At 38.7% G+C, this 25412-nt stretch overlaps 1 protein-coding gene across 8 annotated transcripts in view; it reads left to right on the top strand.

Moving 5' to 3' along the window:
- Positions 1-20124, top strand: part of LOC148877701 (uncharacterized) — a 110969-nt gene extending 90845 nt beyond the window's left edge. For 7 of the 8 annotated variants that reach the window (XM_088942368.1, XM_088942383.1, XM_088942396.1 and 4 more), the window contains 12 exons: positions 12046-12125; positions 12299-12427; positions 12563-12691; positions 12826-12954; positions 13044-13326; positions 13427-13519; positions 13630-13797; positions 13931-14058; positions 14162-14303; positions 19155-19279; positions 19391-19573; positions 19648-20124. In XM_088942368.1, the coding sequence (XP_088798494.1) occupies positions 12046-12125; positions 12299-12427; positions 12563-12691; positions 12826-12954; positions 13044-13326; positions 13427-13519; positions 13630-13797; positions 13931-14058; positions 14162-14303; positions 19155-19279; positions 19391-19573; positions 19648-19687 (1629 nt within the window). In that variant the 3' untranslated portion in view covers positions 19688-20124. The remainder of the gene's footprint in view (positions 1-12045; positions 12126-12298; positions 12428-12562; positions 12692-12825; positions 12955-13043; positions 13327-13426; positions 13520-13629; positions 13798-13930; positions 14059-14161; positions 14304-19154; positions 19280-19390; positions 19574-19647) is intronic. The other variant, XM_088942374.1, reaches the window with a different exon arrangement.
- The last annotated feature ends 5288 nt before the right edge of the window (positions 20125-25412 follow it).

Genomic DNA, 25412 nt, shown 5'->3' with positions numbered 1-25412 from the left:
AGAATTTCCTCTTCCTCCACGGGTTTTTGGTTGTACATGCTTCATACATGTGAAGGATCCAAAGAAAACCAAGCTGGATCCCAAGGCTACAAAGGGAATATTTTTGGGGTACTCTCCTACACAAAGGGGTATAAGTGTTATGATCCTATCTCCAAGAAAAAAATATGTGACCAGAGATGTAGTCTTTTTTTAGTCTCAACCCTATTTCTAGTCTTCTCAAAATCCTCTTCAGGGGGACACTTGTGGGTTGGAAGAGGATTCTCATTCTCCCTTCTTTTTTGTTCCCCTTTCATCACCTTCCACTACTCCTAGCTGTGACATTCCGAGTCAACCTAGTGAGGCTCCCACTATGCCAATTATTTCTCTTGATACTGCAGATGCTCCTGAATGTTCCAGTAGGCAAGAGAAAGAGATACATACAGCAGAAGGAAGAAGGGCCCTCAATCTCGTGATTGCAGACAGTTGAACTCAGATCAATCTGTCTCTGCAATCCAAGGTAATTTTGACTCACTCACTTCGGATATGGATCTTCCTATTGCTCTCCGTAAGCCTGTTCGTTCTTGTACCACCCGACATCCCATAGCTGATTATGTTTCTTAATCACACTTATCTCCTGCCTATCATTCCTTTGTGTCTGCTCTTTCCTCTGTATGTGTCCCTTCTAGGTACTCTGAGGCGGCATCTGATCCAAGGTGGAAAGAAGCCATGAATGAAGAGATGAAAGTCCTAATGAAAGCAAGAACATGGGAATTGGTGGACTTGCTAGAGGGGAAAGGCACTGTTGGCTACAAGTGGGTATTCACAATAAAGCACAGAGAAGATGGGTCAATCGAGAGGTACAAGGCCAGACTTGTGGCAAAGGGATTTACACAAAAGGAAGGAATTGACTACAAGGAAACCTTTGCTCCAATAGCAAAGCTCAACACAATCAGGGTTCTACTGTCACTAGCAGCAAATTTCTCTTGGGATCTCCATCAGCTGGATGTGAAGAATGCCTTCCTAAATGGTGATCTTCATGAAGAGGTATTCATGGAACCTCCTCCTGGCTATGATGTTGGAAAGAAGGTGTGTAAACTAAGGAAATCATTATATGGTTTGAAGCAGTCTCCCCGACTATGGTTTAAGAGACTTTGTATGGCCATGAAGAAAGTGGGGTACACTCAGAGCAGTGCAGATCATACATTGTTTACAAGGAGACAGGATGACAAACTTACGGCTCTCATTGTTGTGGATGATATGGTGATTATTGGAAATGATGTGGAAGAGATGAAGAGGCTGAAGGAGTTCTTAGCTTCAGAATTTGAGATCAAAGACCTGGGAAATCTAAGATATTTTCTTGGAATTGAAATTGCTAGATCAAGAGAAGGAATCTACATATGTCAACGGAAATATGTGCTAGATCTCCAAGAGGAAACAGGCATGATGGGGTGCAGGCCAGCAGACACTCCAATAGAACCGAACCATGGACTACAAGTATCAATGGGTGAGGAATACTGTGATAAAGAGAGGTACCAAAAATTGGTAGGAAAACTGATATACTTATCCCTTACTCGGCCAGACATTGCCTATGCAGTGCATGTTGTCAGTCAATTCATGCACTCACCAAAAATCCCTCATATGAGAGCAGTGGAAAGAATTCTCAAATACTTGAAGACTTTCCCAGGGAAAGGAATTCTATTCAGGAAAAACAACAGATTTGAAATTGAAGCCTACACTGATGTTGATTGGGCTGGGTCTGTTGGAGACAGAAAATCAACCTCAGGTTACTATACATTCTTGGGAGGAAACCTGGTCACATGGCGCAGTAAGAAGCAGAATGTTGTGGCTAGATCAAGTGCAGAGGTAGAATACCGAGCTATGGCACACGGGGTTGCAGAACTGTTATGGCTCAGAACTCTTCTTAATGAGCTTGGTATTAAGGCTGAGAGTCCTCTTAGGCTGTATTGTGATAATAAAGCTGCTATCGACATTGCCAACAACCCCGTGTAGCATGACAGGACAAAACATATTGAAATTGATCGACACTTTGTCAGAGAGAGAATTGTTTCAGGAGAACTCTGTGTGCCTTATACTCCATCAGAGTTGCAAATTGCAAATGTATTGACTAAAGGACTGGCAACAACAAAGTTCAGGGACATACTTGGCAAACTAAACATGATTGATATCCATGCTTAGCTTGAGGGGGAGTCTCTTTGTATGAGTGTTCGGCTGATAAGAGTTCTTATTAGCCCATACTTAAGTTTAAGTTATTCTGTAACTGGGCCTGTGTTAATGGGCCTAAGCCTATTTAATGTTTTAAGTTAACTGGGTGTCCCATCACTAATCAAGGGCATTCCAGTACTTTCTTGTATCTTGTACTACATTCAAATATAAATAATAGCATGGTCGACTGGCAAGTACAGTTCGACATTCTAGCATCTCTTCTTCTTCTCCTCTTTTCTGCTACTTCGACTACAGGAGGGGTGTCATAGTAAGTTGTTACTGCATTAAATAGTAGGGGTGTAAATGAATCAAATTCAAATCGGATCAGGCAATATCCGAATTCGAATCTGATTTGAAAATTCAATATCCAAATTCAATTCGATATCTGATGGATATTGAAAATTAATATTCGAATTTGAATCCAATTAAATATTCGATTTGATTCGAATTTGATTAACTAATTATTTTAGGTAATTAATAAATATATAAAATAAATATTTTATTTATATAAATATATAAATTATCTATATAATTTAATTACTATATATATAAATTATATACAATATTTAAATATTTGATATTTTATATATTATATATAAGAATTAAATAATCGGTCGAATTCGGAAATTTATCAAATTGAATTAGGTCATATCAGAATTTGAATCCGATTAGCTATTTGGTATGACTAGGATATCCGAATTCGATCGATTAGATATTCGAATCATCTGAATTCGATTCGATTATGTAGAATCTTGAATTCGAAATCGGATTTCTGAATACCATTGACACCCCTATTAAATAGTCAATTCCCTATTAGTTGTGTTAGCCAAAGAGTCCTCTAGGAATCATAAAATGTTGGGAAGTGTGGGAGTGTTTATAATGTTGGTGAGTTCCTATGTGTCATTATTACTGTTGTTGTAGAAGGGTCTATATAAACCAAATGGAACCTTGCAGCCCAGGTACTTCATTGTTGTTTGTTCAACTTTGCAACTCCAGTAGCCCTACTGTTCTTTCTTATGGGTGATATGTCTCTCTCGGCTTCTACATTAGAAGCTGTTCGGATTTCACATTGAAGACCTGCTGCAACTCTATTCCCCCTTCTAGACCATTGCCGGTTCGCTGAAGGACCTGAAATCATACTGATTTCAGGCTTGGAGATTGCAACCATTACAAGTGCAGGTTTTGTCACATAGAACATTGCATCACATAGCCATTGGCCAATCTGAGCCATCCATCAAGTAGGGACCCTCTGTATTGGCCACCTATCTAATCCTACAGTTCACACTATAGCCTTGTGCCCCATCCTTTATTACTGTTTACCGCATATAATATATCCTATTGAAGGTTTCAATTTTCTGAAACATTGCCCAAATTAGGGCTTTATTCTGACAAGGTGGCAAGGGTTTGTTGGCTCAAATTTGGCACATTAATAGAGAAAGCTAGTGGAATTTGTTGGGCCAATGTAAGTGAAAGAATGGTAGGATCCATCTAATGGACGCCATAAAGGTTGCGGAATGGGTGGGCGAATTTCAAAAATTTCCTACCTTCTCTCAACTGGGAATTATATTCCCTAAATTTAGAATACAATATTCAAGGATCCTACTTGAACCATAATCAAACCAGATCTGTACCAAAAGATAAATGGGAGGAATATACCTGATCCGGAGAAGCAGTATCTCCCAAAGTTGGTGTTCACGCCCAAAGAATGCTCCAAGATCCGTTCCTGCTGAAGATGACACAACTGTGAATGGAACAGAACCAGCAGGGTGCGCCCTACACATTGGATCCTTCACAAGAATCCTCTAGAAGTATTAAACACTGAATCTTTTCCAGTCTTTCTTGCAAGACTGATGTCAAGAACAGATTTCTTGACTTTCTTTTCTGCAAAGATCTAATCTTGCAATGGCAGATGGCGGCGGCATGAGGAGATTTTCAAAACGAAAAGGCTGAACTGCTTTTTCTGTTTTTCTGGAGAGTATTAGATCTAATCTCAATTCGTAGGAGATATCCTATACCTCTTCAAGGTGGTTCGAAATCTCCTCCTTTCTTCTTGATTAAGAAACCTCCTTTTTAGGAGTTATCCCAATCCAAATCAGTATTTGGATAGGGGATAATCTTAATCCTTTCTGCAGATAGAGTTAGCTTACTCCTGATCTTATCAGGAGGTTACCAGATTCAAATCTAATTTGAATTTGGTCTCTAAGAGTGGATAAGGCTAAAAGGCCCAATCCTTTTACTAACTTTAATCTCAAATTCGCCCCAAGGATGGGTGATCATATCAGCCCACCTCCAAATGGGCTTTTGGCCCATTAAGTGTTCAGTGTCTAATTACTTTCCAATCTGCTGCCCAGTTGAGCTTCTTTGTATGGCGTGGGACCCAAGCATTGATCTACACACCAGCCACATGGGTTCGGCCCAGCCTTTAATACAAGGCCCAGCCGAATTCACTGAAAAACTCAATGAACCCCTTGAGTCCATCATATGGACCCTATGGGTCCAACACTTACATTAAGTGGTCCCTGGGCCAAGCCATCTTATAAAAACCCAGGGACTGTGGGCAGGTGCAAGATTAGCCCATCAGGTATTATCCTCAACGGTCTTACACTTAACCTCTCAGCCCTTAATGATCAAGCACTGCCCGACAAGAGAGGACCTCTCCCTCGGCTGCAAGGAACAGTGCCGCACTCTCCTCTCACATGGATCCTGGGAATTAAAACCATTTGCAAACAATTCGAAACCGTACATATATATATAAATATATTAATTTTGCAAAACAAAATTCCAACGATTGAAATCAACTGCCGGCAGTTTGGTTTCCATCAGAGAGAGTGCATTCCCGATCATTACCCTTTGTCCGACAAAGTGGCTGATTCTGTCACTATGATCATCCACTCAGATGAATTCTCAAACTGCCCCAACATACCCAGGTTTTGATCCCTGTTAAGGATCTCACTGAATGGCATATCAAAGGCAGCCTGATCCAACACCTAGTGAAATGTCATAATCGAGTCTAGGGGTCAGGTGTAACTTTCCAGTTTTGCCCATCTATCTCCAAGGTCCAGGGCAATACTGGAAATCTGGTCCGGTTCAAGGATTCAAGTAATCCCATACTGCATGTGCCTCGGGTCTTACCCTGATGGCTGAGACAGGCCATCCCAACACTTGGTGGCACACCAGTATCAGCCTTGGCAGGATAAATCTCCCCAGACTTATCCAACGGCTGTGAACATTTAAAACTAACATGAGTCTCTATAAATGTCCAGTTTTAGGGTTTTACACAGAATTAAACCAAACAACATGAATCAAACATGCACTTTATTTATTTCCACTAAATAACAAAAGTACATCAAATCAGATTGAAACTAAGGGCATACAAAACTGTCTAACAGTAAGCTCCAAATCAAATTTCTATGTGGAAGATACCTTGACCATTCGGTCTTCTAGTTTGGGTTGGCTGAATATAAAGCACCATATAAAAATTACCTGGATACTTGAAATAAGTGTGCCGCTACCATGCATGTTAGAGGATTCAACTCTAACTGCTAACCAGCAGAGTTGCAGTTAGTTTGTGAACTCTTGCAGAACAAATGCATGTTTTTGCTTCTTTCGTTTTTCTGTTCTTTTTTTCTTTTTGGCAGTTAGGAGTGTCAATTTCCTATCATTGCCTTCTACAATTCTAGAATTTTCTAATGTGGTTGAATCCAATACTGCATGTAAATTACATATATTCAGTATATTTCTCAAAAATATGTATTAAATTCAATATAAAATTGCATATATAGGAGTTGTTACTTTGTGCAATGTAAAACCTTAGGCTAGAAAGCACAAGAGTGCAGGTTTGAGTCCGAGGGAAGCCATTTTGTGGAAAAAAAATAGGCAAAGTTTAGGACTTGTAAAGAGACCGGGCTGAATGGGTCCTAGTATCTTCTCTTGTAATATCTTTTCTTTTATTGTTGGCTAATGGGCCTCTCTTAATGGGCCTGTTATTTCTTTTTGTTTAATCTCTTTATGTTACTGCCTAGCTGGCCGCCCACTTAAGGGCATACTTGTCATTACTCTAACTTTAATTCTTAATAAAAAAAAGGATTAGAGGAGAAAGGGAAGATAATTCGATTCTTCTTCTTCTTCCTTCTCTTTTCGCCATCTTCTTCTCTTGTGTTGTTGCTCTTACTTCTCTTCTTCCTTTTTTCTTCTAATCTTCAAATTTACACCTAATATTTGAGGACTGATTTACATCTTGGTATCAGAGCAGGTCTATTTCTTCCTTTTTTTTTCTTTCTTCTTCTTTTCCCATACACCCTTAGATTAAGAGAGTATATGGAGAGATCGATTCTCTATAGTTCAGAGGATCTCTGGCCTAGTTGGTAGAGGGTTTGGAGAGTTTAAATCTGGCTGGATATTGCCAAGAAGCGGTGTTGTTCTATTGCCGCCCAAAACCCTAGCCAATTAGAGATTTTCGAAGGTATAGGTAAAGGTGAAGCTTTGGGTGTGGCGCTCTGTGCTTGGTAGGTGTCTTGTGACTCCTAAAGGAGGGTGGTTCAGTTTGGAAGAGATTGGGAAGTTCTGGTAGGAGCGGCTACATCTTCTCTCTTCCTCTCCAACAGTTGGACGGAGTAAAACCCTAGTTTTCAAGCATCTAGGTTTTGGTTTGACTTCAAGTAAGAGTTCTTGATTTTCGTTTGATTAATAGAGCCATACGGAAGTGAGTTCAAGCAAGTGCTGGTTTCAGGCCTTGGCTTGGTAGATTCCGTTTTGACTGGTGTAACCACAATCAAGCTAGATGGGACAAATTATTTTGCTTGGGCACAGTCTATAAGAATTTATGTCTGTACAGAGGAAAACTCGGGTATCTCACAGGTAGTAAAGTGAAACCCGAAGAGACAGACCCTGAATTTGAGAAATGGATGCAAGAGAACTATACTGTCATAGGATGGTTGGTCAATTCTATGCAACCTCATATAAGTCAGCATTATCTTTGGATGTCTTCGGCTAAGGAGATATGGGACAGTGTTACTAAGACCTATTCACAGAAGTTGAATGTAGCCAGAGTCTATAAGTTGAAAAGTGATGTGAAGAACCCAAGACAGGGGGAGAAGAGTGTAGCAATCTACTACTCTATACTGAAATCCCTATGGCAAGAAATTGATGTTATGGAGATAGTTGTATGGGAGAGTAAGAATGATGCTGAAATGTATAGGAAGTTGGTGGAGAGAAATAGGGTGTTTGAATTTCTCACTGGACTCAACCCTGAGTTTGACACAATTAGGCAAAATATCCTGGCCAGAGATGAGGTTAGTCTTTCCCAGGCATATGCTATGATATGCAGTGAGGAGAGTAGGCAACAGGTTCAGTTGCTGGGTCCACCTATAGAACACTTTGCACATGCTGGAATAAAGCCAAAGGGTCCTACTGAGAAAAAGGAGCAGATATGTGAATATTGCAAGAAACCGAGGCATACAAAGGACACTTGCTGGAAGCTTCATCCTGAGCTTCTTGCTGATAGGTTTAAGAATAACAACAGCTCCAAGAAGGACAGTCAGGTAGGAAAGCCTAAGACAGCTAATGTTGCTACAGTACCTGAAGGAAGAAATAAGGAGAGTGAAGAGAAATCAACCATTGAGTAGTTGGCAACAATGAAGGCAGATTTTGAAAAGTATGGGAGGCTACTAAATCACTTGGAAGCTACTGTTTCTTCATCTCACTCTTCCAGCAACAACACATCATCTTCATCAGCATTTGCTCACTCAGGTATTCGTGCTTCTGCAAATCATGCTTCAGTTTCTGGTAATCATAAAATCCCTTGGATTATTGATTCTAGTGCATCAGACCATATGACCAGCCTATCTAATCTCTTATGCTCATACCACCTTCTCTCTGGCAAAGAGAAAATATCCCTTGCTGATGGTTATCTTGCTCCCATCTCTGGTAAAGGAGATATAAAGACCTCTGACACCCTTTATTTATCCTCTGTCCTTCATGTCCCTAAACATAACACAAACCTTTTATCTGTTAGTAGCTTAACTAAATCCATGAATTGCAGCATAACCTTTTTTCCCACTCATTGTGTTTTTCAGGACCTGCAATCTCAGAGGATGGTTGGGAGTGGCCATTAGGCGAACGGAATATACTTGCTGGACACACCGGATCAAGCTTTGGAACCACCTCATAGAGTTTCCTTAGAGACAGTTTTGTCAGAGTCTGTTAACAAAGTCTTGTTATGTCACTTTCGGTTTGGTCATTTGTCATTTTCTGCTTTGAGTCGTTTGTTTCTAAATATGTTTAAGGGAGTGTCTTTATCGAGTCTTCATTGTGAGTCGTGTGAACTGGCAAAGCATTGTAGACATTCTTATTCCGTAAGCAATAAAAGATCTCTTTCTCCTTTTCATATTGTTCACTCTGACGTGTGGGGGCCATATCATTTGCCAACTATGGGGGGTTACAGGCACTTTATCCTTTTTATTGATGACTACTCTCGTTACACTTGGATTTATCTCATGAAATCCAGGGATGAAGTACCAGCTATTGTGCAAAAATTTCATGAACTCATCCTCACCTAGTTTAAGACTCGTATCAAAATATTCCGTTCTGATAATGGTAAGGAGTATTTTGAGAGAACCCTCTCCACCTATCTTGAAACTTTTGGGGTTATTCATCAAAGTTCTTGTTCCTACACTCCATAACAAAACAGGGTGGTGGAAAGGAAGAACAGACACGTGGTTGAAGTTGTCAGATCCCTCTTGTTTGCATCTCATGTTCCTATAAAATTTTGGGGAGATGTTGTTCTTACTGCTACTTTTTTTATCAGCTGTATGCCCTCCTGGGTCCTTGACTTCAAAACCTCCTTTAGCCTTCTCTTCCCGGATGAGGATATTTTTTCTCTTCCTCTCCGTATTTTTGGGCGCATTTGCTATGTGCATATTCACAGTCATCAAAGGCACAAGTTTGAACCTAAGGCTCATAAATGTGTTTTTCTGGGATATGCTTCCACACAGAAGGGATATTGCTGTTTTGATCCAGTTTGTGGCACCCGCTTTGTATCTCGGGATGTCACCTTTGTTTGTTGAGTTTACTCCTTTCTTTAGCATTTCTCCTGAGGGGGAGAAATCTGAAGAGCCTTTTGCTATGTCTCCAGCTATTCCTCTTCCCATTCCTCTTGAGTCCTATCATGAGGTGTCTACTTCTCCCGTTGGACCTACCTCTGATATTCCTTCTCCTCCTCCACCTCATTCTCCTATAATTACTCCTCCTATTCTCCAAAGGTGGTACCAAAGGCAAAGATTCAGACATGGGTAGGTTGTTTCCACTCCTACAGAAAAGCCTCTTGCTCCTCCCATCATTACTGAGGTAACAGGTCAGCCTTCTTCTGAACCATCTACAGCTTTCCCAGACCTTGACCTTTCTATTGCTCTCCGCAAGGGCAAGCGGAAGTGTACAACCCATTGTATCTCCAAACACCCGTCTTATAGCCTTCTCTCTCCTTCCTACTACTCTTTTCTTGCATCTGTTTCTTCCCATGTGATACTCAGGTCCGTATCGGAAGCCTTATCTCAACCTAAATGAAGGGATGCTATGATGGCTGAACTGGATGCTTTGCATAAGAACCATACCTGGGATATTGTTGACTTGCCTGAAGGGAAGGAACCAGTGGGTTGTAAATGGGTGTTTACCATTAAATATCATTCTGATGGCTCTATTGAGTGGTTTAAGGCTAGGCCGGTTGCTAAGGGCTACACTCAAATGTATGGCATTGACTATCTTGAGACATTTGCTCTTGTCGCTAAGATGACCTCAATCAGGGTTTTGTTATCTCTAGCCGCTACTTTTGATTGGCCCCTACACTAGTTTGATGTTAAAAATGCCTTCTTGAATGGAGACCTGCATGAAGAGTAGTTCTATATGTCTTTGCCTCCAGGGGTGTATGGGAAGGAAATGCAAGGCAAGGTGTGCAAACTGCAGAAATCTATTTATGGTCTCAAACAGTCTCCTCAAGCTTGGTTCGAGAGGTTTAGGGCTGCTCTTGTCTCCTTTGGCTACACACAAACTCAATCTGATCATACCCTGTTCTTGAAGAGAAATGGCTCTCTGGTGACCTTCTTGATAGTTTATGTTGATGATATTGTGGTCACGGGTAATGACACTCAAGAGGTCAGTGAACTAAAAAGGTTTCTCAACTCTGAATTTGAGATCAAGGATTTGGGAGATCTTCGGTATTTTTTGGGCATTGAAGTTGATAGATCTAAGGATGGTATCTTCATTTCTCAGTGTAAATATGTCCTTGACCTCCTCGCTGAGACTAGCAAACTTGGAGCTAAACCAATCTCCACTCCTATTGATCCTAATCATAAGCTTTCTGCTACAGATGGTGAGCTTTTATCTGATAGGGGGTGTTTCAGAGACTGCTTGGGAAGTTGTTATATCTTTGCATGACTCGGCCAGATATTTCCTATGCAGTAAGTGTTATTAGTCAATTTATGCATTCTCCCAGAGATACTCATTTAGTTGTTGCAGAAAGGGTTCTGTGTTACTTGAAAGGTACTCCCGGGAAAGGCATTCTGTTTGCTAAGCATGGACACATGAAGCTGGAAGCTTTCACTGATGTTGATTGGGCAGGATGTATTAATGATAGGAGATCCACCTCAGGTTATTGTGCTCTGGTCGCTGGGAACATTGTGTCATGGAGGAGTAAGAAACAATCTGTAGTTGCTAGATCCTTAGCTGAAAAAGAATATAGGACAATGGCACATGGTGTGTCAGAATTACTGTGGCTACGATCCCTTCTAAAATAATTGGGGGTTGACTACGAGAAGCCAATGATGCTCTGCTATCAACATTGCACATAATCCTGTTCAACATGACAGAACTAAGCACATTGAGGTTGATAGACATTTTATAAGGGAAAGATTTTCCTCAGGAGAAGTTTGTTTACCATTCATCACATCAAACGAACAATTGGCTGATATCTTGACCAAGGGAGTTCCAAGAGGGAAAATGACACACTATATAAGCAAGTTGGGCATGATTGACATCTATGCTCAGCGTGAGGGGGAGTGTAAAGAGACTGGGCCGAATGGGTCCTAGTATCTTCTCTTGTAATATCTTTTCTTTTATTGTTGGCTAATGGCCCTCTCTTAATGGGCTTGTTATTTCTTTTTGTTTAATCTCCTTATGTTACTGCCTAGCTGGTCGCCCACTTAAGGGCATACTTGTCATTACTCTAACTTTAATTCTTAATAAAAAAAGGATTAGAGGAGAAAGGGAAGATAATTCGATTCTTCTTCTTCTTCCTTCTCTTTTCGCCATCTTCTTCTCTTATGTTGCTGCTCTTACTTCTCTTCTTCCTTTTTTCTTCTAATCTTCAAATTTACACCTAATATTTGAGGACTGATTTACATCTGGACTGTACCCAGTCTAACCCTCCCAAGACCCCTGGTAGCTGGGACTAGCATTGTGTAATGGCCTTCATAAAAATTGTATATATAATAGTCACACCATTTTCTGAAATTTGGCAACCCTAGAACTGTATCTTTTTTAATGAACCAATTATTTGCAGCTACATTTTGGAAAAACATTAATTATCATTTGTTGAAGAAGGGCATCAGAAGTTCTTGTGAGTTAGCAAAGGTGGCATGTCCTTGGATTGATTTATCCTATTCCTCTTTATGTACGGTAGTTGGTGTATTGTTTTCAATCTTCGATCTATTGGAACTACCATGTATGAACTATGCAGTTCTAGTTGATGTTAACTAGATGAGATGTTCACAAAACCTTGTTATTAGTTCACCCATTATTGAGTAAAATCTAGTCTTGACTTTTTTTTTATCTCTTTCACTATCTTAAATTCAGAGACCCAGTGCTAAGGAACTTCTAAAGCATCGTTTCATTAAGAATGCCAGAAAAGGTTCCAGGCTTTTGGAAAGAATAAGGTGCATGATATTATTGTTTGCTTTTTACTATTTCCATAAAATCTATTTAAATGTGGTTAGTGAATTTTTCATTTAGAATAGGAATATGTATACCTTGGAACCTATATACTAAAAAACTTCTTTGAAGCTCTGCTGAATATTGCTTCTTGCTTTTCGCTATGTTTGCCTGATAGGGAGCGTCCAAAATTCCAAGTAAAAGAAGAGGAAGAAACCCCAAGAGATGGTTCTAGTGCATTTGGAGATGCCTCTGGCACTGTGAAGGTTACCAGGGATTTAAGGAATGAAGAAACTGTTAGAGCTAGGTATGTCTTTTGTGTAGATTACCATTTGCTTGTCTGTCCTTGGCATCTTATCATTCTGCTTTCTGCTGACTTGTTTTACTTGAATCTAGTAATGAAATATCCCTGAGGAATGAAGAATCTATGTTTTCTTGATAGGGAGCACCCAAAATTCCAAGTAAAGGAAGAGGCAGAAAGCCCAAGAGATGGCCCTAGGGCATTTGGAGATGCCTCTGGCACTGTGAAGGTTACCAGGGGTTTAAGGAATGAAGAAACCGTTAGAGCTAGGTATGTCTTTTGTGTAGATTACCATTGGCTTGTCTGTTTTAGCATCTTATCAATTTGCCTTCTTCTGACTTGTTTTACTTGAATATAGTAATGAAATATCCCTTTAGAATGAAGAATTTATGTTTTCTTGATAGAGAGCATCCAAAATTCCAAGCAAAGGAAGAGACAGAAACGCCAAGAGATGGTCCTAGGACATTTGGAGATGCCTCTGGCACTGTGAAGGTTAACAGGGATTTAAGGAATGAAGAAACTGTTAAAGCTAGGTATGTCTTATGTGTAGATTACCGTTGGCTTGTCTGTTTGTAGCATCTTATCATTCTGCTTTCTTCTGACTTGTTTTACTTGAATCTAGTAATGAAATATCCCTGAAGAATGATGGATGGGACTTCAGCATGAGCAGATCACAGGGTACAGGGACCATCCGCAGTGCTGTAAAGCCACCTCCGATTGCTGGAACAAGAGAAAAAAGATCAGAAACCTTATATAGTCAGAGTCCCACTAGAAAAATTGCAGACAGAGGTAATCAATGGTCATTTGCATCTGCAAATTCTAGTCATGAATCATCAGAAGCTTCCTTGGAAAAGGATAGTAGTGAGCAAGATGATGATGAACTAGAGGAGAATTCTCGTGAAAATGTAAGAATTACTTTGTGTATTAATATTTCCCATCTCTTTGGCACTGTTAAACTTCACTTCTATCTCTTCTTTATGAAAGTTAAAAGCACTCAATATACAGGGCCAAGTATCAGTGTTTGATTCAGGAACTGTTGTCGTACGATCTCCAAGGATATTGCAGGCATCAACCCCATTTAGTGAGCAGAGTGCCTTGGTATGATTGTTACAAAATGATATGTAAACTTTAGATGAGTTTAGTTGGTATTGCAACCTTTCTGTGGTTTGCTAGACAATAGCTCATGCATATCTTGTTGTGTTATGTAGTCGATCAATAGATATGCTTCTTTTGAGGATGTATCTTCTAGTGGGACTGTTGTTCTCCGCAGCCAGCATGATGCCTCTGATTCTCCTCGGACTCCAAAATCCAGATTGGGGGTCCAAGAGAAATCTTCTAGTACATCACTTGAAGACAGTGCAAAAAACCTTGCTGAGGTTGTTTTCTTTCTATGTTACTGTCCATTTGTATTTGTGTGTGTGTGTGTGTGTGTGTTTGTATCAATTATTGTGCAATCTGTATTTTACATCCGTTTGCATAAATGGCTTTCTACCTTTCCTCCTATTTCAGGCTAAGATTGCTATTCAAGGTGGTTCAAGGAAAGCAAATGCTAGAGAGAGGTCTGTGTTGGGAAAACTCAACAAAGATGGGAAAGAAAGTAGAATTACAGAATCCCCAAACAACTTTGTTTCCTCTAGGTATTCTGTATTGCTCTAGGCATGCCACTAATTATATTACTTAAGATGGAAGATAATGCAATAAAGAGATAACATTTCTGAATTATTCTGTTTCGTTTCTCAGACAATCTCACGAGTACTTTGATGCACAAAAAGATTTTCCTAGATCTTGTCAAGGAAGTGATGATGAAGAGAATGTAAAAATTTCTGCCGCCACTGCAGCATCTCCTGCATTATCAGTTTTACTTCTTCCTTCATTGAAAGAGGTGAATAGAGAGGTTTTATTCTTACATGCCATGTTGCCAAGTTAATATGATAGTTTTCTGTTGGCATTTGTTTTTAGTTTATTATTTTATTTTTTAGTGAGGGTGGGCCTTGGCACAATGTTGGGTTGCTCCATTGTGGCCTGGGTGACCAGGGTTCAAATCTTGGAATTAGCTTCTCTGTATGTGCAAGAGTAAGGCTGTGTACCCGTGCCTTGTGCACTGGGCTGCCCTTTTTTATTTTATCTTTTAGTGTTATTGTTCCTTGACCCATATGGGTCTGTTATGTTTTTAGCATATTTATTGTTATAACACTAGCTGCTCTACTAGAACAATCTGTCATTGTACATGTTTTAGATAAAGTATAAATACAAACCAATAGTGCAGCCATAAAACTTCTTTGGCTTTCCCCGTCTTTCTCCCATCTTTCTCTTTATCTTTCTTCTTTTCTTCCACTTCAAGAACCCTTTCTATCTATTCCTTTCCTTTCTTTTTGCTTATTTTTTCTGCTTTCTAAACTCTACTTGGTATCAGAGCTGGTCTAATTGACCTTGGCTTGATTTCCATTCAAGTTTAGGATCATCTGACTGCATGGAAGACTGAGAAGGTGGATTGTTTAATTGTTCTTGGACTGATTCTTAGGTTTTGGAGTGATAGTTTCTGCCCAAGGTGAAGGTCTTGATGTTCTACCTAGAAACTAAAAGAACAAGAGAATGAAAAAAGGTAGATTTTCTTTTTGCAAGTTTGTTTCTACTTTTGGAACTCGTGGCTTCTGTTTTAGGGCTGTTTTTCGCCAAGAAAGTGATTGGTTGTCTTAGGATCAAGTATAGAGCACCCTAGAGAGATCGATCCTTTTTTTTTTTTTTTTTTTGCTTTCTCGAGATAAGGTACTTAGTGCTGAATCCTTCCCAGAGCCATTTCTCCATGGAATCTGATTTGATTTAAGGTTTTTTGACCTTGTTAATGAGATCGATTTGGATTGGAATCCTTTCCTTTTTATGTTGGAGTAATTAATTGGAAGCATATCCTCTTCACAGGGTTTTGGGTTTCCTGTTTCACCTTTGGAAACATATCCTCTTCACAAGGTTTTGGGTTTTGATATTGCTCATATTGATATAGGGGGCCCTTACTCTGTTCCTTTTATGGGTGGTTATTGATAATTTCTTTTATTTATGGATGATTACTCTCGTTATTCTTGGCTTTCTTTGATGCATTTTCATGACGAGGTTCCATCTCTAGTTCAACAATTCTACTAGATTTTCACGAAGTTTGGGGTGAGGACTAAGGTTTTGAATTCTGATAATGCTAGGAAGTACTTTTGAGAAAAACCTAGCATCCTACCTTTTGGAGCATGGGGTTGTTCACTAGAGCAATTGTGCTCATACACCAAAGTAGAATGGGGTTGATGAAAGAAAGGAAATATAGTTGAGGTGGCTAGGAGCCTTATGATATCTACCTCAGTCCTCATTCGCTTTTGGGGTGATGTTGTTTTCTATTATAGTGTCTTAAGTAATTGTATGCTCTCTCACATTCTTGGTTTTAAGGCTCTTTACGGAGTTTTTTTTTCTTGAGGGGGAGATGCTTCATATTTCTTTATGGGTTTTTGGCTGCACTTGCTTTGTTCATGTTCTTCGATCTCATCGTGCTAAGTTTATTCTTTAAGCCAAGAAATGTGTCTTCCTTGGGCATGCTCAAAATCAAATGGGGTATTATTGCTATGATCTTGCATCTGGTAGTCGTTATGTTACCATGGATGTTATTCTTTTTTGGTAATTCTCCTTAGGGGGAATATTTTGGTGATGAGAGTGTTGTTTCTTCCTTTGTTCCTCTACCAGTTCTTTCTCCTTCGTCTGCTCCTGTTTCTTTGTCAACACCTATTCATGCCTTTTTACAGTTTATCAGGTGATAGCACAGGAGGGTTGATTTTGATGCTCTAAGAGAACCTATGCCACTCTATCATTCCTTTTGAGACTTAAGGTTCACTAGACATTGATCTGGGTATTCCTATTGATCTTGTTGATACCCCTATTGCTGTTACTCTTGATGATACACCTCTTGATGATCTGGATCTTCCCATTGCACTCTACAAGGGGATGAGACAGTGCACCACCTTCATAGCACATTGCATCTCCCATCCTCTCTGATAGTTCTCTTTCACCATTTTGTAATGCTTTCCCATCTTCCCTTGCTTTCGTATCCATACCCAGGAATGTCTCTGAGGCTCTCTCCAAATCTAAGTGAAAATAGACCATGTAGAAGGAGATGGGTGCATTGATTAAGAATTAAACTTGGGAGGTAACCTTTTGGTAGGGAGATTGTGGGGTGCAAATGGATATTTACTGTGAAGCATAGAGTTGATGTAGTATGGAGAAGTATAAGGCGAGATTGGTAGCAAGGGTGTATATTTAAGACCTATGGTATTGATTACATGGAGACCTTTACAGCTGTGGCCAAAATGAGTTCAGTTTGTGTGCTTCTTTCTCTAGCTGCCATATATTCTTGGCTATTGTTTCAACTTGATGTCAAGAATGCCTTCCTTAATGGAGACTTGTAAGAAGTGGTATGTATGGATTTTCCAGCAGGGTTTTACAATGATGTTGATAAAGGAAAGATTTGAAAATTGAGAAAGTCATTATATGCATTGAGGCAATCACCTAAAGCATGGTTTGAGAGGTTCATGGGTGTGTTGATTAGATTTGACCATACACAGACACAACCCTACCACACTCTTTTGCTAATACTCCTATTGGTCAGAACCATATGGTTAATGGTTCAGATGGTGTGTTAAGGAATTTGGGAGGTATCAAAGATTGGTAGGGAGGTTATTGTATTTGTGCATGACATGTCCGGACGTCTCCTATGCTGTGAGTGTTGTTAGTTAGTACATGCATACTAAACAGACTTCACATTGGGCAGCTATTGACAGAATACTTGCATATCTAAAGAAGCATCCTAGTAGAAGTTTGTTGTTTCCTTACCATGGACACATGAAGGTGGAAGTTTATACAGATGCCAGATTGGCAGGATCCTTAGATAATAGGATGTCTACATCTGGATTTTGTACTCTTGTTGGTGGAAGCTTAGTGTCATGGAAGAGTAAAATACAGTTTGTGGTGGCTAGATCTAGTGCAGAAGATGAATGCAGATTCATGGCCCATGGAGTATTTGAGTTGCTTTGGCTCCGTTCGCTCCTTGGAGAACTTGGGATTGAGATAGAGACACTTTTGATGTTGTACTATGATAATCAGGCTGTTATTAACATTGCTTACAATCAGGCTCAGCATGATCGAGCTATGCATATTGAGGTTGACAGGAACTTTATCTGCTATATGGTGTCCTTGGGAGAAGTGTGTTTGCCCTGTATTTCATCTAAGATGCAGTTTGCAGACATTTTCACCAAGGGAGTTGCTGGAAACAAGTTGGAGCATGACTTACACAAGTTGAGAATGGTTAATATTATTCACAAATTTAGGGGGAGCGTTGACAGTTGTTTTTAGTTTATTATTTTTTGTTTTAGTGTTCTTGGGCCTTGGCCCATATGGGCCTGTTATGTTTTTAGTTTCATTATTTATTGTTTTAACACTAGCCACCCTACTAGGGGCATCTTTGTCATTGTATATGTTTTAGATAAAGTATAAATACAAACTAATGGGGTGGCCATAGAACTTTCTCTTCTTCTCTTCTACTTCATGAACCCTTTCTTTCCATTCCCTTCCTTTCTTTTTGCTTATTTTTCTGGTTTCTAGATTCTACTTTGTCCAATTGCTTGGTTGGACATTTGAAGTGGGTATCTCTCTGTGTACTTCAAATTTTAGTGTATATTCTAAGTCCAGTATGTGGTACACACATGTTCTTGCCATGCAATGTCTGTACTGAGCCTTTGAAGCAGAAATGGACAAAACTTAATATTCTGTCTGTACCTTGTATTTTTTGTTAACATCCCTCTCTACATTTGTTGATTTGTGATTTAAGGGCCCATGGACATGGAAAGTGGTGCTGGCATTGCCCTTGCACAATGCATTTATAGACAGCACTTAACTCCTGTTGCTTCTAGGGATGGTTTAATTTACTACTCCGTTGATCATTTGTCTGCTGATCAGACAGTAGACTTAATAATTCTTTTACTATTACTTCCATGTTGACACAATCTGGCATGACATATGAGAATGAGGTAAGAGTTAAGTATATACAAGCCACTATTCAGGTTTCTTTATATTGAACAAATCAAAGCAATGCTATCAATTTTTGGTTGCATTAAGCTATAGCTTTGTTTCCTGATACAAGTTATCAGTTCTGAAAGAAATAGGATGAGGCTGGAAAAAATGTGGGTTCTAGTAGTGAGAAAAGACCCATGAATTCACAATCTAACAGAGGACATAACTCTTGTTAGTAAAATGATGAGATGGGATTTATGTAACTGGCCTAGCTGGGAAAAGGTTTTACTAAGTTGACTCTAGTTAGAGAAGATCTCAGGGTTCTCTTACCTCTCCTTCCCCACCACCTAAAATAAAGAAGTCTAATCTGTATGCCCATAAAGTTGCAATTATCTTTAGACCTTTACAGAACTTGGGGACCCTTATTGTTTTATGTGGTGTGTGTGGCTGATTTTAGCACCTTGGCCCATTTAAGACCCAACACATTTTGATGGAATGACTGCTGGTTTTGCTGCATTACAAAAGCAATTAATGTTTGGCCCTCACACTTTATGCAGAAATGAAATGCTCTTGCACCCTGATGACGACATCACTATCAGAATTCTTGAGTTCTAGTAGGACGTTTGGTGTTTGATTTAGTAGTGCTTCGAACTGCAATATTTGACAACTTATGACCTGCCATCATATATTATATATGCAGGCTATTGACGATGATTTAAAAAGGCCTGTTCAACACTCTGTGGTAGATTCACTTATGGAGCTGGAGTATCTGAAGCCTGGTTCTTGTGAAGCCCTTGTCAGCAGAATTCTTCAGCGGCTGGGAAGGTCCACAAGTTATTTGGTGTTATTATATGCCTTCTAGTTTAGTGACTGTGTTACAAAATATAAAGGTTCATTTTGTTTACTTCAAATAATTGGATAGGAAACATTGTGCAGCTCAAAGGAATCTTCAATGAGGGGACTCCAGGAACTTGCAGCTAGCATCTTTACAAAAGGAAAAATGGCTACTCAACAATCAGAAAATGCAAATGCAGAAGCTATGAACAGGAAGAAACAGCACAATATGGAACTCCCTGGGAACCAAAATTTAAGCCCGCTTGCAAGGTTCCTTGTTGCAAGGTTCGTCAGTTGATGTTTTCTTTTGATATTTCGTAAATTGTTCAGAAATAATATAAAATTGGCATGTGATGCAGGTGGCAGGGTCAGATTTCACAAGATTTAAGTCCAATCTAAGACAATTTTGATCTGATAAGTGGATTAATGTTTTTCCTCTTATATTGTATATTTATTTTGATTTTTAATGTACATATCATCTTTTTTTTTTTAAAGAAGAAGAAGACAGGAATCTTGTATTTTTTTGCCTTCTTCTCAGCAGCAAAATTGCTGTATAATTAGTGGGGTTTTTTTATTCATCCTTTTGTTTTTGTTTGTTCATTTTCCATTTATCAATTCTAACCTCCTAATTGGTGATTAATATGTATGATGACATTTTTTGAAGTTTGCTGTATCGAAAAGGGGACAAAACAGAGGTTGGCCCTCCCTATTCATAGCTGACCACGGAATTAGCTGTTTTTGCTAGCTTACTGTATTTATATTATTTTTTTTTTCAGTCTGTAATAATACATTCAAGTTTAACAAGAGATTAGTTGTTGATTGTGAATTCTTCCCAAGTTCCCAACTTTCTTAGCTTCACTTCATAATGAAGTTAGAGAATGCAGTTTTTGTTCCCCCAAGGAGAATAGATTCATCACTATCTCTGTGTTTGCTCTAGTTACTCGGTTACGTGACGTTAATACGAGGGCCGAGTTCCTTGATAAAAAAAAAAAAAGAACGAGGGCCGAGAGGCCTGAGACTGGGAAATAACTTTAGGTTGTTGAAGGACAAGGGTTAATGAATCCACAACAAACTGCATCAGTGTCTCAGGAACATTCTAGAGACAACAATGAAGATATTCTCAGAGTCATAGCTTTCCCATCCAGTATGAGTTTATGACAAAAGGGGCGGAGTTCCACGAGCATTATTTGATTTTATTTTAGGATCAATTTATGGTTACAGCCTTGTAGGGATGAAAATGGTATAGTTTATCCAATTTTGGTTTCTTCTACCAAAAAAAATCCAATTTTGGTTTCTAATCCATCTAGTTTGTTGTTATTTTTTTAATGTACAATCCAATCGAGCTAAGGGTGATTCAAATTGATCCGCTTACAATCAAGGTTTAAAGTATTGGTATTTATAATATTATACTGTGCGTATTGTAGTGGCACTGAAGGTCATAGATCCCATAAGCACTGGATTTGAGTGGCATGGTTTTAAAAATTGGACCGGACTGGACGGTTGGACTGGTTGATCCAGAAACGGTTATGGTCCTGGTCTGATTTTGGACCTAAAACTGTCTGACTTGGGTTTGGACTGGACAGTATCGATATTTGAAATAATATGTAATATTCTGGTATCACGTGTGTTGATATTTTAAATCTGATTTATAATTGGATCAGATATAGGATTGTGGACCTGTTGTTATATGGATATATTTGCAGCAGATCCCAATGCCAAATATATAGATCTATTCAAATCCAAATATTAACAAATTAAATTTGATTATTGGTATATCCAATTCGATCTGATGATTCCAATTCATTGGCAGCTCTAGAGATTGAGGATTAGTACCAAACCAACCATGTGATGGGTCTTATCATCTGATGTGGGTTGGCAATATTTTACACGAGACATCAGCATAATTTGAATACAACACACAAGTAGGTTTGGTTTTTAAGAGCGTAGGTTATTTGTATGTCTTTATTGTAAATGAATAAAAGTATATTATTGTTTTATTTTGATATTAGTATATTTCTGTGAAATTACTCTTTAAATTGGACATTTATGAGATTCGTGTAAATTTAGAATGTTCTAAGCCGTTGGATAAATTTGAGGAGTTTATTTTGTCAATGATGACACCAATATGCTACCAAAGAAATTGAGACAAATTGTCTCAACTGCTTGGCTTATATCCAAAGCACATGCATTGTGGGTTTAGATAAAACACTAAACCCATATCATTTTTCAGTTATGCCCAGGACCTTGAAGATTGATGGGCAAAATTGGAAGGTTACACATAATCAAGGTTCAAAGTATCAATACGATACGCATTTTAGTCATATCGTATCGGTACTTAAATGGCCGAAACATCTTTTTTTTAGTTTTTTTTTCAAATTTTGGCTTTTTAGGAAGTTTAAAATGTTTTTTATTATTAAAAAAAGTTGGGGATAGGTGTTTTGGATCGTACCTTTTTCAAAAGATACGATATGATATGCCCAATACGAAGTGTATCGTATCCATACTTTGAACCATGCACATAACCCCTAGACTTGATTATGGTGTTGTATTAGGTATTGGATTGGGCTTTCTTTAATAATCAGTGAGATTCATCAAAAGTCAAAACCTGAATATGTTTGGGCAATTTGAGAATTCACTTGAGTGTGTGATTATAGTGATAGGATCGATCCATTTGTTTTAACAAAGTGAATGATAGGATTTACAATATTTCTGATGGAAACCTAAACTGTCAATAGTGGATTTCAACTGTGTTTAATTCCTAGGATCCATCCAAGTAGAGATTGTAACACTACACCTTGTAGCCAAGGGAGAGGTCCTCCCTTATCGGACAGTATTTGATCATTATGAGTTAAGAAGTTAAGTGTAAGAGATCATTACAGGGTTGATTACTTTATGGGCTTAATCTTACTTAAGTTCATTATCCTTAAGTTTATCCCTCCCTCATCTTAGTTTCAATTTTGGTCCGGTTTGGTTACAAGAACGAACCTTGAAAATGTAGTTTTCTAAACTAGAAATAAGATTTCTAGATGGAGGTAAAGAAATTTTTGAAATTTCGCCCAACCTTCCTATAGGGTTCGACCATCTATATGATGAATCTCCCATCCATTCAGTGGTATCAGAGTCAGGTTCAAGTCTTGAACCAAATTAGATCAAATCTGAATTTGCGCAAATAGGCAGAATGTGTTCTACCCGATTTGTGCAGTAGCATTTTTTCTAGGAATTGGTTCCCAGATTATGTATGGAATGATCTGGAAAATAAATCTTTATTAGTTTGTTATATTTATAGAATTGTTCTGTGAATGTTTCTTAAATATTTGGGCTACACATGTGATAAAGATCGAATCTTTTTTGTGCCAAGATTGGCACACCCAGCTATTTCTTTTCTATTCAATCTGGTGTATAAATAATTTTTTTTTATTTTTAGACAAATTGTATATGAATTCGATGTGATGTATTAGGTTTTTCTATTTTATTTCCATCTGGAAATTGTCGGAATGCGCAACAGAGGAAAAGATGTTTTCATAGAAAGAAGTTCTATAATCTACGATTTTGCAGATAACGATTTTGTAATCTGTGATTAATTGTTCTTTGCAGGTTTGCAGGATGTCCAAGAAAATCACAGTGTAGCCCTCTGATTTCGTTTTCTTGATAATTTGATTATCTAGATTTAATTTATTTTTTATATCATTATTCCTGAATTAAATCTTGAACTGGACACCAAAACTTGGGCCGATTCATACCATATTTGGACCAAACTGGTTGGACCGAATTCTTGGTTTGATGGGGTTGGTTTTTTTTATAATTGTTCTTGCTTTTTGTAGTATAGCCCATGTACGTAGATAATGTTATATGATAATACTACGGGCTCTATTGGGTTGATATTGATTTAATCTAATTAATTAAGGGTTTTATAGATATTTTAATTGATGGGATCAATTTGTTTCATGCATGTGATGTATGGATGTGTGATATGCCATGTACATGGGCCATAAGTACTTGGCCAATGATTAATTCGATAATGGATCTTTTGCACATCATGGTTGAATCCACATCACTTCCATGGTGTTCATAAGATCATTGGATGATCTCCCCATTTTATGGGTCCCATATCAGCTTCCTCCCTAAGAGGATTCATGTGGAACCCTAGCCATTTAGGGCTCATTTAAATATGGCTTTGAGAAAGCCAGTGGGAGCCACTTTGGTTTGACCTAAATAAAACTAGGGCGTAATATTTCATTCTCTCCACAAATATAAGTGCATGTGATAAGGAGATTTATATGATGAACTCTTTAAAGGCCTTCCATCATTAGAATGAAGATGGGTCATTCAATAATGTGGAGATGCACCATAAAATTGGGTTATCCATTTACTACTAGATCTGTTGGATTATTTAATAAGATGATAGAGGCGTCATAGACCGATGTGGGAGGGACATATCCTAAAATGAAAGACTCTCTCACGGTACCTTGGCGTTCACAAATATGATGGGTAAGCACTTACTGGACAGAAAAGTTTAACATAAAATGATAATGAACCTTGTCTGATAGAGGCCAAAGGGGAAGCTCATGAGATTAGTGGATGTGATCTTTCACTGAAGGAAGTGGGGTTATACAGCTAAAACAGTTGGCTCCATGCACTGTATGTGGTTTCCCACATTTACAGACACATAGTTCGCAATCTCCATCACTGAGATAGGAGGGAAATCTCAAAGATGAATAAATGAAAATGGAACATAGATTAAAAGCCATATCTATGTAGATAACATGAATCAAATTAGGTTGTAGACTAATATTTGCTTTGCCTTTTATCAGAAATGGCAAACAGACAATTCGCCAAACTATTGGACAATAATAAGGTTAAGGGTCCATATTACCTTGACTGGTATCATAACCTTATGCTAGTTCTGACGTCCGAGAAATTGGACACAGTTGCTAAGAACCCTGCTCCGAATTGTTCAGGTGATAAGGCTTCTGAGGCCCACAGGAGGGAATATCAAGAATGGGAAGATAAACTTTCTTGCCTGGTGCTACATCATAGCTTCCTTAGACAATCAAATATAGCGACAATTCAATCATATTGAACAGTGTGTCAGAGAGGAGGAACCGGATTTTATTGGATATGGTTCGATCACTTCTCGTACACTCGAAATTACCTTCATCCTTTTGGGGTTATGCATTAGACACTATGACATACGTACTAAACCGGGTTTCAACCAAAACCGTTCCGAAAACTCCCTATGAGCTTTGGATCAATAAGAAACCAAGTGTAAGACACTTGAAAATTTTGGGTTGTGCAGCATATGTTAAAAGAACAAGTGCTGACAAATTAAAATCTAAGACCAGTCGTTGCCTATTTGTAGGTTACCCAAAAGGCTTTGTAGGGTATTTATTCTATAACCCAAGAGAGCAAAAGGTGTTCTGTAGTCGAAATGCCCTGAACAATCATAGTCAGGAAGTTGTTCTTGATGATGAGAGCTCAGGAGTAGTGGGAGATGTCCCACAAGCTCCAGTTAATAACCAACCTAGGAGATCTACCCAGGCATCCAAGCCTCCAGTTCGTTACGGCTATGACAAATAAAGTTACTTAGTGGAAGCCACGTCTAGTGAGGAGAATCCCGTGACTTATACGAAAGCTATGTTGGACATAGATTCCTTGAAGTGGGTATATGCCATGAGAGCTGAGATGGACTCAACGGAGGCCAATGGAGTCTGGACTCTAGTAGATCCGCTCCCTGGGGTAAAAGCAATTGGTTGCAAATGGATCTATAAGAGGAAGAAGGGCCTCGATGGTGAGGTTGAGACCTACAAGGCTCGTCTTGTGGCAAAATGGTACACATAGAATGAGGGAATCGACTATGAGGAAACCTTTTCACCCTTGGCCATGCTTAAATCGATTAGGATCCTGCTAACTGTAGCAACATACCATGACTAAGAGATTTGGCAAATGGATGTCAAAACCGCGTTCATGAATGGAAATCTTACTGAAGATATTTATATGTAGCATCCGTAAGGTTTCATAGCTGCAAGTTAGGAACACATGGTATGCAAACTCAATCAATCCATATATGGACTTAAGAAAGCTTCTAGGAGCTGGAACATCCAGTTTGACTCTATTGTCAAACAAT

Source organism: Nelumbo lutea, chromosome 1, assembly GCF_056320005.1.
Source record: "Nelumbo lutea isolate HS-2025 chromosome 1, American lotus-T2T, whole genome shotgun sequence".
In the NCBI taxonomy this organism is placed as follows: Eukaryota; Viridiplantae; Streptophyta; class Magnoliopsida; order Proteales; family Nelumbonaceae; genus Nelumbo; species Nelumbo lutea.
The sequence above is the reverse complement of the archived record's forward strand: the minus strand, read 5'-3'. Positions and strand labels throughout refer to the sequence as shown.